At 45.7% G+C, this 18,813-nt stretch overlaps 1 protein-coding gene across 8 annotated transcripts in view; it reads left to right on the top strand.

The window, feature by feature from the left end:
- Nucleotides 1–18,813, top strand: part of NTM (neurotrimin) — a 942,893-nt gene that overhangs the window by 756,881 nt on the left and 167,199 nt on the right. For all 8 annotated transcript variants that reach the window (XM_077894211.1, XM_077894212.1, XM_077894217.1 and 5 more), the window contains one exon: nt 9,377–9,609. In XM_077894211.1, coding sequence (XP_077750337.1) covers nt 9,377–9,609 — 233 coding nt within the window. The remainder of the gene's footprint in view (nt 1–9,376; nt 9,610–18,813) is intronic.

Here is an 18,813-nt window from a genome sequence, read left to right on the forward strand (position 1 = left end):
GAGACCTGGGATCAAGTCCCACATCGGGCTCCCTGCATGGAGCCTGCTTCTCCCTCTGCCTGTGTCTCTGCCTCTCTCTGTGTGTCTCTCATGAATAAATAAATAAAATCTTAAATAATAATAATAATAATAATAATAATAATAATATGGATTGTCCATCCTACTTTACCTGAGCAAGCCCTGACTTTCCCAGTATCATTGGACCGGATGATAGTGAGTGATGTGCTCCCTACCAGCACCCTGCTGGTCTGGGTCCAGCTTCTTCAGGTCGAAGCTCCATCCTGGGTGAAGGCTTTACATAGAGCAGCTGGTGAGGACCAGGATAGGAGACGCAAAACAGAAGCAAAAAGGATTGCAGATAGATTCATTTGCTGGAATCACATTTCTTTCCACGCCAGGAAGGGCCACCCACTGGAAGACAAAGAAGCAAGATCAATTTGGGTGCCTTTTATAACCATTGGTATTATTATTGTTTTTTTTTTTTTTTTGAGGTTGCCACTGGAAAGTTCTTCACTTTGGTTCTCTGGTTCTTCTTGTCTTCGGAATAAATTCAGAAATCTTTCACACAGCATACTGTACAAGCCACCTACAAGAGTCAGGGTTCCTGCAGGGAAAAAAGATGGCATGCTCGAATTGAGTAATCTGAAGAGAGTTAATAAAGTGGATATTTGCAAAGGTAGAGCCAAAGTGTAGGAAAACGGGATAATCAGGACCACAGGGCTGGCATAGGAGGGCATCATTAACCCCCGCAGGGCAGAGGGGATAAAAAGGAGGAGGTCACAGCTCCCACCAGAGAGGGAGGGCTGTGTGGAGACTACTGGGCAGTCCCAAACCCCCTTTAGAATTTGAGTTAGCTTTGGGTTTTTGTAACCGGCACACATCAAAATGTTGCACCAATCATTTCAGACAAGTTCTGGCCCACCTATGACCTCCTCCATCCCATCAGACAAACTCAACGGGAAGCCAGAGGACAGGGGATCCTGTAGATGTGACCCGCATTGGTCAGTCTGTGGTGGATCCAGGGGACACAGGAGCCTAGCAGCGCACTCACTCCCTGGCCTCATCTTCCCTAACTTTTCTCTTCCTTCAAAGCCACAGCCCCCATAAAGTCCAATTTCCAGCCTTCTGCAAACATGCCAGGAATTTTTAAAGCTCCATTGTGCTTTGCTCATGTTCTTCCCTCTGCCTAAAAGGCCATGTCTGCCCTCTTGTATTTAACAAGCGCCTTCTAACCTCAACATCCGCCCTGACCCTCACAAGATCCAAATTGTCCTGAAAGTAACCAGGAGCCCTTGGAATAAAGAAACAAATACATAATTCTTGCCTTCCCAGACTCCACCTATCACAGCAAGAGGGACACTAAACAGAAATACAGACCAGGATGAAAATATGTCTGGAGATCATTCATGGGGGATTAAACAATTTTTTTGCAAAGGAAAGGTAGTGAGGATACAAAACAATATAATAATATTTAAAATTGGCCTTGATGGGGGATAGGAATTTGTGTAAACCACAGCAAGGAAGGGCATTTCAAATACAGTGAGTTATTGAATCTTGCAAGTGAACAGAGTCCTCGGGTAACAGTTAGAAATAGTCCTATATACCCGATGCGCGTATTGCCTAAAGCAGTGGGGGATGGGAGGTGAGATGCGGCTTTGCAGGAGATCCTGCACTGAAGCGCAAGGTCAGATGGTGGATGAAGTCCAAGGCAAATTGCCACCAAACTTTCCCTCAGCACTTTTGGGTTCTTTTGCCTAGGAAATGTTGGTTTTTACCAAGGGGTTCCAGAGACCCTCCTCTATGTTTGGACAATGTTGTGTTTGTCAGGAAAAGGGATAAGGAAAAAAAAAAAAAAACCTCCTGGCTGCTTGGCTTTGGTCACCTAGGGAAAAAAAAAAGTCTCTGTTGCTTTTGTCTATAGCTGGATGACACAATTAAGGTGACCTATCGCCCCCATTGAGTAAGGAAGTGGCTTGCGGGAGCTCTGGCTTAGAAATGTGATTATCACCTACTGGGCAGTCCCAAGCCCCCTTTAGAATTTGAGTTAGCTTTGGGTTTTTGTAGCTGGCACAAATCAAAATGTTGCGCCATTCATTTCAGACAAGTCATGGCCCACCTAGCTCAGCAGTTTGTTCTGAGATGATGCTACTTTATTTGCCTTGGACAGGAAGGACAGATGGATAGGTGTGCTTATGGAGAGCACTTCCTGGAGGTCCACAAAGCCAAACCTTCTGGATTTATATCTTCAAGACGTTAGAGACGTAGAGGGAGATAGACTCCAGGGTTTTGATGCCCTCAAAGGGTGAGCACGCATCGAGGGAGGTGTGTGTGTGCATTTTGTATTGTAAATGCAGGCGGAGGATTTATTTACCCTCACAACCTGGGGCTTTTCTGGACATGGGCTATATGATCTTTTACTTCTCAAGAATCTGTGAAAGGGGAGAGATGTTTAAACAAAAAAGCATCAACAGATATTTACTGAATGCTTACTTTGTACTCAACTGGAGGTTGTGTAGGGGCACGTGAGAAAACTAAAGCATCACCCTTGTTCTCGAGAACTTACCATCTAGCCAGTGATGCAACATACACACACAGGAGATGAGAAAGCAGCATGGATAATAGATTGTAGAACCGCATTGTTTGTTGAGTTTCTACTACATGCAAAGCAAGGCATTTACATGCATGGTTCCATTTAATCTCTCATTAGCCCCATGCAGGAGAAAATGTTATTTCCATTGCAGATGAGTAAAACGAAACTCGGAGAGGTTCAGAGGGCCCGTTGAGGCAATAAGCACAGACCTGGGACTTTGATTCCAGCCATCTGAGTTCAGAGCCTGATCTCTTGGCTCTCCCCCCACCTTAGACCCCAGCTACCCGCCAGCAGTGTGAGCTCCCAGGGCAGTGTGTGCACAGCTGGGCTTTACCCCCCACCCCGGCCTTTCCCCTCTATTTTAAGACTTCTGCTTCTACCCAGGCATGGGCAGCTTTGTCATTTTCATAACTAAGAAAGATTTCATAGCATGCATCTGTTTTTCTTTTCAATGTTAAGCCAAACCCGTAGTAGTTGAGGGATTCAAGGCCAGTGTGAACTGAGTGTTAAGTTCAGTATTTTTGTCTCTATGATCCAGAACAATTTTATGAATATCAACCTGAGTGTTGATGCATAAGTTTGGCAACCGCATTAGGGATGCCGTCTTCTACAATAAAGAGCTGAGGCACCAGTGATGTCTGAATTTTCAGCAGGTTGGTGATGAAGCATCTTGCTTTGTGTGTTTGTTGGTTCCCCCCAGGAACAGGTCTGGAGGACGCCCATGCCAACTCCATGGGACTGGGTAGCAGCATTTCTCAGCCATCCACATGGTAATGATGCTCCATGAAGCCTGCAGGGAGAGGCGGGGCACAAGCCAAATGCTCAGAGGAACCAAACTTAGGGGCAGCTGGAGCATTTCTGTGCAGTAAGAGGAGATTGTGACCAGGTGCTGTGAAGGGCGGAAGCTCTTATTTTACTATAGTCTCAAGCGTTGCTTGAGACGTGTTGCTTTTCAAAAGCAGTTAAGGGGCCATTTGATAGAAGGAATGGTTGGATTACCCACTGTCTGGATCCATTATAGTCCTCAGATCTTCAGGCAGGTGTGTTTAAGAAAGGCCAAGCCTGGATTTTTCTCTCTTTCTTCAATAATCCTTCTCTTTATTTCAACACTCTCTTTGTCTGTCCTTAGAAGATTCCAAGCAGATTCTTTGGCTCTATTTTTCGTCCAGTTTCTAGACACACACTCCCTGCCTCCCTCCCTTTCTCATTTCCTCCCAGATCCCAAAGTAGCTTGAGGCCTCAAGTCCATACTTTTATGGTTTTATCTCTGCAGCCCCTCGTCCCGGGCATACTTAATCATTTTTTTTTTCTGTTTCTCTACGTATAAATGCAGCAAGTGTAATAAAGCCACTATTCATCAGCAAGAGATTAAGGACAGAGAGGGCTGCATTTTTAGAGCTTTTGCACAATTGGTACAGCTGCAGAAAATGACAGGTGTGACAGCTTTCTCTGCCATACGCTGTGCTCAGGTGCGAGGTCCAGCGTGGGTGTGTGTGGCTGGTCTTCTGTCGACTACACATGAACCTTCTCATCATTAAAGAAAATGCGTTGCTGATCCAATGCAAGCTGCACACCCTGGCTGATCTTAGTTCAGATAGAACAGGCTTGCTCTCTTTAAGAAGAAATTTCTCCAAGAAAAGGAGCAGGGTGCAGACATGCAGACTGAGAAGGGCACTGTGGCTCATCACTGAAATGCTAAGGAAGCATCTCTACTAGGCTCTGTCTGTCTGTCTGTCTGTCTGGGTTTTACCAGGATATTGCATAGGTCAGGCCATGTGCTGCCCATGGGGATTACACACAGGAGGAGTGCCACAGGCCTGGTGGGAGGGGAAGACCATTGACACAAGCCCTGAAGGCCGATGGCCACAGGCCAGAGGGTTGGAGGATGGAAGTGAGGGCAGCATCGAGGCTGGAGGACAGGGGACTTTCAGAGTTGAGAGATGTTTGGAGTCAGAGAAGTGGGAGTTCCAGGGCTCAGGCCAGAAGGCGTAGGTCTGTAAAGGTGGTTTCTCTTTGTATGTCTGGCAGGATGGGTGGAGAAGATGATTGGGTTGGGAGCTTAGTGTAGCTCAAGGATTCAGGGTAAAGGTGAGAGGTGGGGCACCTGGGTGGCTCAGTCGGTTGGGCGTCCCACTCTGGATTTCAGCTCAGGTCATGATCTCAGGGCCAGTAGATCAAGCCCCACATTGGGCTCTGCACTCAGTGGGGAGTCAGCTTGAAAGTCTGTCTCTCTCTGTTCTTTTGCCCTTCCTCCTACTTGCTCCATATTTGCCTCTCTCTCTCCCTCTCTCTCTTTCTCTGAAATAAGTATATATATATATATATATATATATATATATATATATATATATATATATATTTTTTTTTTTTTTTTTTTAAGTGAGAGGCTTTCAAGATTTGGGCAGGGCACTTTCAACTCCTCTGTCTCTCCGTTCCCCCTTCCTGGCCTGTGTCACCCTGACCTGTGACTATTTCCCAACGACAAGTGGCCATCAGCACCTGCACTTGTATGGATTAGGGAGCGTTGAGTTTGAAGCCTTCCCTACTCCCAGGTAACCGTGCAGTTAATTACCTTCCTGAAGGACATGAAATACCATGGTGTGTTTGAGGAGTCATTTTGTAGGACTAGGTTAAGGGCCAACTCTGCAAAAAAAAAAAAAGGGGGGGGGCACCTGTTGATAGCATTTCCCATTCTAACCTTCTACAGACTCCCCACAAGCCAAGGTGTTCTGGCTGAGGGAGCAATTATGCTTGCTTTTACTTTTTTTTTTTTTTTAACCTGGGAGAATAGTCTCCTCGACATTGTTGTGGAGACTCGATAAATGAGACAGATAGATGGGGACAGGTATGAGGAGGTGACAGTAGTTGGCTGCCAAGTTACCTTTGTGATCCATCTCTGCAGAAGCCGGTGGTAATGCCATGGAGACTCTGCAAGACTGATGCCCAGCAGTGACAGTTTGGACATCTAAACATGACCTTGGATGTGCCCAAAACCACAGCTGAAGCTATGCCAGCTTTTCAGTGTAGTATATCACAAGGGCCGCATAACCGTGCTGGAAATTGGCTGCGTTCGGAGCGTTAGCGTATCTGCAAATGAACATCTTTGGCCCTGGAAGCACGGCGCAGAGCAGTGAGACTACTTCGTTTCAGTCAGTTTCCAATAATTAGACACTCACAGGAAGCCCAGGACCGTCCTCTCGGATTCATCGAGAGGCTGAGATGCCCCCACTGTGGGCATCAAAAACAATTATTCAAGCCGTGTAGAGGTTGTTGATCAGAATTTCCTGCACCACAGCCGGCCATTCACCTGGTGTCTGGTCACATTTTAGCTGCTGGAGGAGAAAATAGCTGGGCCTCCGCTCTGGCTTCCCAGAACATATCGGTTACAAGGAAGTCCTCTCCTGGAAAGTATGGGAAACTATTTCAAACCAGAATCATTTCCTAGTGCCCACTCACTCTGTAGCTCTCATTTCACCAGAAACCAGATGTCTAAAATAATGGATTTCAAAATGTGGTCTCTAGACCAGGGAGGGGCCCAGGAATCCGTATTTTATTAGGGCTTTTGGGTGATTATCATGAGCATTGAATTTAAATATTGAAGGGTCCTGGGGTGGGCTTATAAGAACATTCAAAAATACTGATTGTGAAACAAAACAAAATAAAACTGGGTGTGAATCCTGAGTCTGCAGCTTAACATCACAGTGATTCTAATGAATTCGATAATTTTTTCAATTTGCATATTTTTTAACTTGACTTAACCCCATCTGTAATCTGGCATTAATAAGTGAACCCACCAAGTTCTTGAGAAGATAGTCTATATAATAGGCTTGCATAGTACCAATCATACAATAAATATGTATTCAATAAACATTAGCCATTATATGAATTTTATGAATTTCACATCTCACTTAGATCCAAGCAAAATCTATGTTTTTGAGGATTTTTTTTTCTTTTCTTTCTTTCTTTCTTTCTTTCTTTCTTTCTTTCTTTCTTTCTTTCTTTCTTTTTTTTTTTTTTAGAGAGAGAGAGACAGTGGGGAGGGAGAGAGAGAGGGAGAGAGAGGGACTCTTAAGCAGGCTCTGAACTCAGCAGGGTTCCACGTCATGACTCTGAGATCATGACCTGAGCCAAAATCAAGAATTGGGTACTCAAACGACTGAGCCACCTAGGCACCCCACCCCCACCCCAAGCAAAATTTAGAACAGGGCCCACTCTTAAGGTAATTAAGACAGATAACATCCCAAGTGTATTACTAGTAAAGTATGCTGTGGAGTCTGTTGTTCTTCCAGGGTTTCACACCACTGTGCTTCAAAGCCCACATTTCAGGTGAGGCAGCCCAAGAGGATGAACGTCAGGAATGCCTGTGAGGAACCTAAGGGAAGGGATAAATAGCATCAGGTGCTTCCTCTCTGTTGGCTGTACTTTACTACCTCTCATTCAACTCTCGGAGTATTCTAGGCATTGCCATCAAAGCCAGAGGAAGACTTAAAGTACATTCTAGACAAGCCCAAACTTCATGTGGATTCTGTTACCTAGAGATTTTATTAAAATGCACATTCTAAATCATTGCAGCTGAGGCGGGGCCAGAGTCTCTGCATTTCTACCAGTCTCCAATGGGATGGTGATCTGTCGGTTTTCTGACCACACTTGCACATAGGGAGGTGTTAGACTAGTGCTACCCCAACCCTAATGTTCATACATCACGTCTCTAGATTTGTGCAGGTCAAGGAATGGTTGAGAGCCAACAGCGTAGGCATCACTTGAGAGCCTACAAAAAGTGCAGACTCTCAGGACACACCCCAGACCTACCAAATCAGAATCTGCATTTTCATAAGATTCCTCAGAAGCGTTGGTAAGCACAACAAAGTCTGAGTGAGATCCACACAGGGTATGCATTTATTCAAACAGAGCCCTGCCCATGGTTCAATGCTCTACTCTCAATATCCTGAAACTCTTAATAATTCTTGAACAAAGAGCTCCAGATTTTCATTTTATACTGAGCTCCCCAAAGTATGGAGCTGAGCCCAGACACATGGCTCTGCACCAGTGTTTTTCAAATTTTGGTAGGTATATGACCCAACTGGGACATTGTTAGAAATCCTTGTTTCTGGATACTCACAGACTGAATCAGTAGGGCAGGAGCAGAGACTAAAAACTTGTGACAAACCCCACATGTGATTCTGATGCAATTGGCCCATTCCCTTGACCTTTCCCTAGTAACATCCTCCATTATTTCCGTCCTGCGTTGTCCGGGAAACACAGTGAACAGCACAGAACTTGCTGGACACCAGAGCAAAGGTGTTTCTGGTTGAGCAGCTTTCCCTACAGGCATTCTCAGCAAGGCTCCCCACCTGTGCCTGAGTGGCCCTGCAATGATCCTGTGACATTTACACAAGTACAAGCGGAAAAAAAATGCATGATACAGGATATCTCCTCTTGAGATCGACCGCCTGGGGAAGGCTGGTGTGTTCAGCAGCAGTTCTTAGGTTTTTTGTTTTTTTTTTTTTTTCATCATAGACCATTTTGAGAACTCAATGGGGGCAATTGTCCCTACTTACTGAAAAATCCCCCTTCGCCCTTTCCGAGGAGCACACGGGACTAGGAATGAGACGGATGCCCTGGCTGAGATGTCTGTCACTTCCTAGCTCCCTAATCTGGCCAAGTCGCCAGACTATGCCAAATGGTGGAGTTCTGATCTTTAAAGTAGAGAATGGGTAAGATCATCTACTTCACAGATTTGCTGCAAGAATCAAAAGAGACAGTGTGGATGTAAAAGCATTTTGTACACTGCAAAAGAATGTATAAATTTGAGGCATCATTATACATACTGAGCTACATTGCTATTTCCAGCATTATAGTTAGGATCAGGACACTGTGTTTGTGAATGTAGCCTAAGGCCATAGAACATTCTTGGTGTATTGAGAGAGGGAAATGAATACAGACAGGGAGATGTGATTAGGACTTGGCGAGAGAAGCTGGGAGATTTGAAAGTGTAAGGAAAGAGAAGGGAGCTTCCACAATTTGGGGACTCCAGATGCAAAAATAAAAAAGACAAAATCTATTTTTACATGTGCAAACAGTTTTGAGATTTTGGAAAATGCCTTTAGTCTCGCAGTAATTGAACATTTCTGCCCCTGGGTGTAATGAAGATAAATAGCAATGGTGGTGGTCCATATTTAGTTTTGACTTCAGAAGCCTTCTGTTAGAATTCGCTATTCTGAGATAACGTTTAGTAGTTAAAATCTGGGTCTCTGATCTAGCACATATTATCTGTGTGGCTTGGGAGAAATATTTAGTTTCTTTGTTCTTCCATCACTTTTACCAACAGAACCTTGCTTGTAGGGCTGTCACCAGTGCTGGATGACTTAGTACTCCCCAAATGCCTACAGCATGGGAATCCTTGAGCAAAGGGAGAGCCGATGGTGCTCTGAGGATCTAGCCGTTCTGGGTATGGAAGATGCCTCCAGTTATGATCATGAATAGTTACGACTTTGGAAGTAGTCCTTTGCTCAGGTGCATTCAGAAGCACTGACCTGGTCAGGACCCAGAAGTCTCAGATGGCCAGTGTTCTGAGGCTATAATCCCACAAGATCTCTGCTGTCCACTTCCAGAAAGTGAGACTCATGACAAACCAAACAGGAAATGTGTGTGTCTATACTGGGGCGCAGGGGATGGTGAAGATAAGGCATGGTGACAAGCCATCCTAGCATTGCTAAGAAGACCTGACTCTGATGGCTCCCCCTTCTCCTCTGGTCCCTGGACTCACATGTCTGGTTTTCCTTCCAGGTGCACAATTGATAACCGGGTTACCCGGGTGGCCTGGCTAAACCGCAGCACCATCCTCTACGCCGGGAATGACAAGTGGTGCCTGGACCCACGCGTGGTCCTCCTGAGCAACACCCAAACCCAGTACAGCATCGAGATCCAGAATGTGGATGTGTACGACGAGGGCCCGTACACCTGCTCTGTGCAGACGGACAACCACCCGAAGACCTCGAGGGTCCACCTCATTGTGCAAGGTAGGCGGGGCTTGGCTGTTCGGTCTTGGTGCACGGCTGGGAGAGCCCGTGTCCAGCACTGTTTCTGTGATCCTCAGCAGAGGTGCGTTTTGTGTGTTCCATCCAGCCAGGACACCAGGACGACTAATTGTCATTTATCATTAGAAGCTGAATTTTGAAATAAGTTTTCCTGTTGAATAAGACTAGGATCTTTTTTTTTTTTTTTTGCTTTCATTCCAATATATTTTCTCAGAAAATTATCTTCTAATTATTGCTTTCCTTGGCTTTTTTCTCCTCTTAAGATCTTTTTTTTTTTTCTTTTGTGGTTCCATATAGTTCTAAGCTTGCTTTATTTTAAGACCAGTGTTTTAGTTCTTCTGGCACTACATACACGCCATACCCTCCCACAGCCTTCAAAGAAAGCAGAGCCCGTCACAGATGCTCTAAACGCCCACTTGGGACACACCCTTCACAGCCACCCCCACTGTCTCCGGCTTGCTCGAGTCTCTCATCTCCCAGCCCTGGCTTTCCGACGCCACTTCTCCCTTTTAATAACCTTCACCTGATTCTCTGTGTTTGGTGGCACCCCAAGTCCCTGCCCCCTCTTACTGCACCCCTTACCCCTGGCCTTTGAGGCCTGTGTACTGGCTTTGCGTTTGCATCTCCCCTGCTTGTGCCCTGCCCGTGCTTCTCAGGCCCTGGCGGTGGTCCTCGCCTGTTCCCCCAGGAAGCAGAACCGGCCCGGGACGTTCACGCACTTTCCCGTGGGGGACAGCCCTGATGAGGGAGGAAGAGCCAGGAGCCAGACGCTTGCTGCTTTCTGGCTGGGACACCCCAATCAAGTTGCTGACCAGGCTTCGGGGTTTCCTTCTATAAAAAGGAGTCACTGTTGTGACGAGCTTGCTAAATTTTACGTGACCCTTAGAAGTAGGCCTGGCACCTCGTGTTGTGTGTTAGCCATCAAGATTTTCAAAATATTGATAGTACTTTTTAGATTTTTGCAACTCTTCTACAGTGGACCCAGCACCCCATCATCTCATCCCAGAAGCTTAAGCTCTGAGTAGTGGAGCCCGGCTCCTCTACCGAGGTCTCCTTTGCAGCCTGGTTCTCAGCTCCTACAGCCAGCTGAAAGGCATCCAGGGTGAGAAGCTCCTCCAAGGGAGGCTCCTTTGGCCACCGCTCCTTGTCAGGGTGCCTGAGGAAAGGAGGGCCTGGCAGATGAGTAGCTGGAGAAACAAGGGCAGGAGAGTGGCTGGAGAAGGAAGAATGCAAAGGAACGGAAGGAATTATGGGAACGTAACCTGCGAGAAAGGAGGAGGGTGCTCGAGAAAGGAGGAGGGTGCTCGTCCTGGGCTGTGGGCGCGATGGTGAAGGGCGAGCTGAGGCGAGTAGGGAGGAGACACGGCTACAGCAAGGCAATGGTGGCTTGGCTCTGGGCGGGACCGCAGGGACGTCTTTGCCCCTCGTGCTGGGGCAGAGCTTGGCCATACTGTGTGGTGCTTCTTTCTTTTTCTCACTCCTCTAAAAAGAAATTATTATGGCTTTTTTCTATTAATTGGTTCCTGGTTTTCAAACTGCTGGATGCAAACAGCATTTTTTAAAGGAAATGGAATTGCATAGAAGGTATCAGTGTATCACAAACAGCAGACTAAGTATCATCACGTAAGACTTATGTCTTAGGGTGTGTACATTTTTGATATAAAATACATTTTGGGGGGCGCCCAGGTGGCTCAGTCAGTTAAACGTCCGACTCTCAATCTCAGCTCAGGTCTGTGAGTTCAAGCCCTGTGTTAGGCTCCACGCTCCGGGTGGGGCCTACTTAAAAAAAATAAAAATATCAATCAGTCAATAAAAACAAAAAAAAAACATTTGTTTTCTTTTTTTTTATGGTGGATAGTTGCTCGAAACGTAGTTTAAGGATCACATTTGATGAGGAGGTCCGGCAACCGTGCCAGTGGCACCATCTGTAATTGATCTCTACCAGGGGATGCTTCTGAAGCCATCCCCCATGCTGCCCTCAGGCCCGCCCTGCACACACTGTAGAGAGCAGGATGTCCCCACAGTGACAAAGAGAAGTTAGCAAATGCACACTAATATAGATACTTGCTTTAGGAAGCAGCGCCTTTCTGGAACTGGACTATTGAAGGAATAGTGGAAAATGCTCAAACCTCCCTGAAAATAAGCACCATATTTTTGTTTTGTTTTGTTTTTCTTAAGACATCCCCTCCCAACACACACACCCACACACCCACACGTCCCTGCCCTAAGTACCTGGGAGAGCGCCTGACCCAAGGCACACATATAATAAACGCTTATTGAAGCAAATAGCTGGAATTGTAGTCCAGAGGTCTTACATAGGCTCGGAGAGGGAAAGTGGAATGCATGTGGGGGTAGAGACGTGGGAGGTGCGAGGCGAGGGGGTCTACATCAATCTTCGCTCATGTCCAAGCTAATGGAAAATGTCTAATCCCCAGCTAGATGTTTACATCTGTGACTTGGCTAGGTGGCCTCTTAGCATGACACACCACCTCAAGTATTGGAATCTCATCTTGGGCTAATTTTCGAATGCTGATGGGTGTATTGATCTGGAAACAAGCTAGGTTAAAAAAGGCACTGGTCTTGTACACAGACTCAGCCCAAGCTAATCCGCTGTCGATATGCCTGGGCTGAGCATTATTGACACTTTAATGAATAGTGGACCATAGTTTTTCAGAGCCAACCTGTCCCCCCCCTCTTAAAAGCAATCAGACAAACTAAATAGAGCCAGACTCCCTCACTTCTGTATTGGAAAGAGGATACATCACCATCCAGGATTGAAAAAAATAAAAGAAATATATTTATCTTGGGATCATTTATTGTACTGAACATAAACCCTAATTCCCCTAGCAGGAGCTGACTGTCTGGATTTTGTTGAAGTTCCTATTCAACCCTAAACAGAACGCGGCTGGAATGAAAGTCAGACATATTAAGTTTTCAGAATGGTCTTACAATCATTAAACACTCACACATATATACTCACACACACAAACACACACATAATGGCAGCAGAAGAAAGAACCAAACCGACGGTATATGTATTTACACATAAGCAGTCAGCTTCACTTACAAATAAACCCCCGCAGAAGGGAGGTAGTCACACGTTCGTGGCATCATGTGAGCTGCTTAAGGGAGACATCATGCATTTCCTCTTGTTATCAAATTACCGTTTGGGACCCACTAGGTCTTTGTTCTAGATCTTCTCCATGGTTGTGATTCAGTATGTTCAGTTCTCACTGGCAGCTGTGATGCCATCTTCGCAGCTGCCTGAGAAGCAGACCTTTGGCCCTCTGTGCACACTCTCATTAGTGCCTTCATTCCTTCATAGGGGAAATAATCACTGAGAAACAGCTCTGGTTACTGGTACTTTGGCCAACTGCTTAGCACACAGAGATTGAATAAAAAGCTGCCTTTGCAGAGTTAGTTCCCATGCATGTGGGGATGGACTTCTACGATATTTGCTCAAGTCATGCCCACAAATTTGTTGGGGATCCCTGGATGGCACAGCGGTTTGGCGCCTGCCTTTGGCCCAGGGCGCGATCCTGGAGACCCGGGATCGAATCCCACATTGGGCTCCCGGTGCATGGAGCCTGCTTCTCCCTCTGCCTGTGTCTCTGCCATTCTCTCTCTCTCTGTGACTATCATAAATAAATAAAAATTAAAAAAATATATTCTTAAAAAAAATTTGATTTCTGGAAGTATAGCTACTATTGGCTGAATCCTTGTAGGGCACCCACCTACTCCAGTTGCTCCTGGAAACACCTGAGGAGTGGGTCCTCTTACCTGCATCCTATCTGATTATACATTTTAATAGAATTCAGAAATGACTTGTACAGAAATCAGACTGGTTTTATTATATGGCAGCTGAATTTCCTGGTGCTCCTAAGCATGAATCTATCCCTTAGCTCAGGCATGGGGTGAAGGGCTAAGGGCCTTTCTTTGGTTGGTGTTTTCAAGAGCTTCAGTTGAATACATCATCTCCAGTCCTTCCAATTGTTAGGACAGCCTTTCATTGGTGGAAAGTTCTAGATGTGTTTTTTTTTTCTTTAAAAAGTAGCTCTGGGGGTACCTAAATTCTCCTAAATCTACCCCAAGCTGATGGAGACGGGGGTGGTTTGTGAAGGTCCCCGCAGGGCAGGTCAAGTGGCTGGAACATGGACTGGGTTGGTCTGGCCTGGGCTGCAGAGGAAGGTCCCTGCAGGGGGCAGCGTAGTGGTTGGAGGAGCAACTCTTAAGTGGAGCCATGGGGAGCACCAGGTGGAGTAAGGATGCATGCCCAACCATGGAGATCTCTGTCTCCATGGGCCAGAGTGTTAGAGCAGCCTGCCAGAAGGTGACAGTTCTTCCAATTTGCATCGTCCAAGGTCAACATAGAGGTACGAATGGGCTTGTGGCTGCAGGCCCTGAGCCCAGGTGATCATGGGAGCAAGTCTTCTAGACAAGCCAGGAATAAGGGACAGCTTTGATGAAGAGAGTGGCCCTGGAGGCTGTGTGGAAGGAGGAAGAGGAAAAGACATCAGGGGCTGGTGGCAGGAAGAGGCAGGGGATGGGAAAACTGAGTGAAGTACCTGCTCAACACCATGGCTATGTAAAATTAAACAAGCTAACACCAATTAAAATTTAAAATTTATTACTTTGGTCGCATTAGCTTCATTTCAGGTGCTTCTGTAGCCATGTGTGACCAGTGGCTACGCTAGTAGGCAGTGTAGAAGTAGGTTATTCTCTCCTCTCAGAAAGTTCTTTCAGGCAGTGCCATACGTGATTGCCATTATGGGCCAGTACGTGTAAAAGTAGGAGTGGGTTTCATTAACTTAAGGGGTCGGGTGTGGTATGGAAAAGAGAATGGAAATTTGGAGAGAAGATGGAAATAAGAAAAGACAGAGGTCTTTTAAAGACAAGAGAGGGTTATTACCAAGATAGGGGACTGGAAGAGAGGATAGGCCAGAGTCTGAGGAGGTATCCAAGGGAATATAGAGAGAAGTAGGGCTGGCTACATGTGGGCGTGGAGGGGCGAGGGGGCACACCAGGATGTTTTACCTGCAGGTTCTGGGGCAGGTGATCCCAACTCACCTAAGCCTCATGCAGTAGAGCATCGTGTGGCAGTGCCATGGAGCCCCTCAGATCCTTGGACTTCTTAATTTGTAGAAGCCTTAAATACTCCATCCATAAGGAGTTTGTGAGAAGTAAGAAATACCACCCACACGTTTTCACGCCCACTTAGGCAGCCTGAACACAATCTTTTAGGCCAGCGTGAGGGAGATCCATTTTAGATTTATTGAAATTGGGGTCTAATGATTTCCATCCCTTTGACCTTAGGGTGTTCTGCTTTGTGCGTGTAATTAATAAGTGACTGCTTCTGGAGTCCCAGCTGCATATTTTAACCCTATCTGCTCTTGATTCTGCAACTTCTTGGGGTATCTAGAATGGCTATACCTCTGGCTCTGTGGCTTTTTGGAAGAGAATGTAGCATGAGGAGCTCAGAGTAAATAAAACACCCTGTGGGACTGAATCGTTTGCTAAGTTAAGGGCAACATGAAAGATGTCTCAAAGCCCTGATGGTCTTGCAAGCGCCCTTGTGTGACGGTAGAGCATACCTGGCCTGGTGGTCGGCACAACATTAGTGAAGGTCCTTCTCATCCAGGCACAGAGGCCTGGGTGGTATACATGGGACTCTAATCTCACTCAGAGACATGTTCACATGGTAGCAAATGTTAGCATCCGGTGCCCATAAGACAGGGCATTAATTAGTGTAATGGCAATAATAATAAAAATAATAATAATCGACAAAGCTTTTGGTCTCTATCAGTTTTCCAGGCTCTACCTAGGTCTCTCTTTTGTCACTGGAGTGTCTAATCACCCCCTCCCTTTTGTTTAGTGTAAATGAGTTTTCCAGTTTCCACCTAAGCAGAATTAATCTGAAAATCCCTGCTATTGTTTGATAGTTAATTACCTGTCTTTTGGAGTCAAACAGCTCTGAAGCTCACCAAAGGGAGGAGACGCCAATGCCTCTGGAATGGGGTAGGAATGAGCAAAGGAAGCCAGGACGTCACTGTCATTCCCTGTGTTAGTGGAATTCCAGAGAGAAAGGGCCTAGGCCAGGGAGGTAGTCAGCACAGGCAGGTGACTTGCACACAATGGAGCTTTGGCGGTACCAGCCCTGCATTCACCTTTTATTGTCTTCCCGTACTGAGCCCTCTCCTCTTACCCGCCTGATCTGTATAATCGTGTTGCTTTCCAATCCTGAATAATTAATTGACCTTGTCAAACTAAACTCATTATTATGATTAAGGGAACGTGAACAATAACTTTTAATTCCTGGACACCCACGCCCTGTAGACACCCCTCCCCACTCTGAACCTGTACAAAAGAGAATATGAAGCACAACGTATCAAAGGGAATAATGTGCTCTAATCCTTAACATGGAAAGCAAAGATTTCTGTCTCTCCAGCCAGCTCCCCTGGAAAGCAGCATGCCCTCCTGGCACTGCAAGGCTCCTGTAGTGTCGAGAAGACCTTTGTACCGACTCATTTCCATTCAAGCTACAGCTTGCTGAGCCCGTAGTAGAGGGAAACGTCACCATCCGGTTCTAAATCAACAGAAGTCACCTTCTGAGTACATCTGTGTTCTTCGGGTTTCAGTAGCCCTGCGTGCCAGCAGGTCACATTTGCCATCCCAAACTGCTTTCCAAATTATCTTTCCTCTTCCTGCCCCTGCTTAAGAAATAGATGAACGTGAACATTCAGTCTGATTGTAAGACTGTGCATCTGAATTCGACAGAACTTCCAAAAAGTCAGGAAATTAAATCCCACTACAAAATTAGAGTGATCCTCAAAGCACCCTGGAGAATGACAAGGAAGTAGGGCATTTTACCTGAAATTGATTTATAGAATTTAGACAGCATGCAAATGAAGCATTTCAGTTCTAACTGGTGAGTTTTTAAATTTCTCCATGCAGTTACTCACAATGGAGGGGCTGAAGAGTCTCTTAGACTAAAGGAATCTGAGAAAATTGCTGTAATGAAAGTCATAGTGGTTTAATAATGGCATTTTCTCTGCCTTCTGTGGTGTGGCCAGGAGGGGCCCTCATGTATGGGAAGCAATTTGGAAAACTTGACTTCTGCCTCCCGTGATTCCTGGTCACAACAGCAAATAACGATGGGGTCGCCCCGGCCAAGGCCTTCATACCACTTATGGCTCTCAGGAAGCAGCAAGTTCAGGCGACCTGACCCTGTTGCTTCACAGCAAACACTTACGGGAGTCGGGCAACGTCCCTCCAGGTAAGCAGTTAGGGCTCCCAAAGGAGGGTCTTCAAGCAACCGCAGAATTCGTATCGCTGTGGTTTTCCCCAGGGAGTCCCAGCTGCCTCCAATTCTAATACCACAGTGGCTCTGATTTCCCTTTGATCTTACATACTTCTGTGGTCTCCAAATAAGACCCGCTGTCATTTTATTTTAGGGAAAGGGCAAACATGAGATCCTGAATAAGTTGCCCTTCCAAGATACGTTCCTACAGATTGCTATTCCCGTATCAGAAGCTCCTGTGGTTTATCTGAGCTGAACTTGAAATAGTCTTAATTGGGGATGGCAGTGTCTCTTTGTGGTCTCATGACCCACTGGTATGGATCTGGCTAATCTCAGGATATGTGTAAAAAAAAAAACCCTCTTACAATATTCATAACAGTTTCAGTAGGCCTCTCCTGTAGGTTGCGTGTAAAGTGTTATCAAGGCCAGCATTGTGGATTTAAATGTCATGACTATTGCTAGGGGACCCATAGGTACTCAAAAGACTTAAAAGCCTCTGATAATTCTTATGTGTTTTTTTTTTTGTTTTTGTGTTTTTTTTTTTTTTTTTTGCTAAAATTGAAATACTTAGCTTTTTCAGGCATGGAGAGAAGTTAGTAACTATGTCTCTCAGCCCATCTGTTGTCAGATTGAGAAATCTCAACTGAAACCTTTCAGTTCCATTGAACAGTACTTTGAAGTCAAGCATTGGGGACACAGAAATTCAGATGGAATTCCCACCCTGTCTAGCAGAAGGCATTCATATCCTTAGAAATAGCTCTCTTATAGGGTAACAGGGGTTAGGATGCTCTTATATATAAATGCTATTAATACAGTGAAAGGGAGCAATTGAATTTATCTGTAAGACCAGGCAAAACTGCATGGTTACATTTCACCAACCCGCTCAATGGTGAATAGAAATTTTTAGAACTGAAGAGAAGGCATCCTGGCAGCAGTAACAGGTGCAAAGCTTGGCATTCTGAGGAGGTACGATACGTTGGAGGAACGATGACTACACTAAGGTGGTCACAGGACAGGGCTCCTCTGGTGAAGTTGCTAAGTATATGGCCAGGAAGATCGTCTGCACGTAGGCAGGAGATGGCCTGCGTGCCAAGGAAGGAGCACAGTGAGAAGTGTAGGCCTTGGAGTCCTGCTGGTTTTCAAAACAGGCTTGGTTTTCCTTGATGTTGATAAGAACATCACTTCTCTTCCCCAAGGAAAGCTCCATTAGACTGTCCTGGCAAAGGACAAATATCTAAGAAGTCTATCAGTAGAATAGAAAATGACAAGCACCAGAGTCAGAAACTTGGTAGGAAGAGGGAAGTATTAGAAGGAAAGAATACATCCAAACCCACATGGTTCTGTGTCCCTTGCATGGCAAAGATACAAAGGGGGAAGATTGCCAAAGACTCTTCTCCACCAGGCCAGTTTTTTAAAACACTAAAACCTATGTTTTATGACCATTGCAGTCCCACTAATGATTCTTAATCTGTAGTAAAGTTAAGCTACATTTCTCTGAACAACAGCAAATAGAGGATATGACAATGGGGCTCCTCATTCTGCCATCGTGGCAATTGTACTGGAGAGGGCAAGGATGCCAGGAAGGATCAAGGTGAATAGGAAGGGGGGAACCCCTTAGGGATTGGGAGACCGGCCCCTTGCCAGCAGCTCCCACTCACTGGTAACTGAGAGCCCACCACATGCCGATGAAGGAGTCTCAGAGTTTCAGATGTCTCCAGGCTAATTTAGGCTTTAAGCTGTCACCACTTGGCATATAGCATAAAACTCCTATTCCTGTTGAACATCATCTATGGTAGATTGGTGTCTAACGTTGGTGAAAATTGAATTGGCTACTGCTGGATGTAGGCTCAGTGGTGAATTGCTCCTGGAGTTGCCAGAGCTCAATGTTT

Source organism: Canis aureus, chromosome 3 (genome assembly GCF_053574225.1).
Source record: "Canis aureus isolate CA01 chromosome 3, VMU_Caureus_v.1.0, whole genome shotgun sequence".
Classification (NCBI taxonomy): Eukaryota; Metazoa; Chordata; class Mammalia; order Carnivora; family Canidae; genus Canis; species Canis aureus.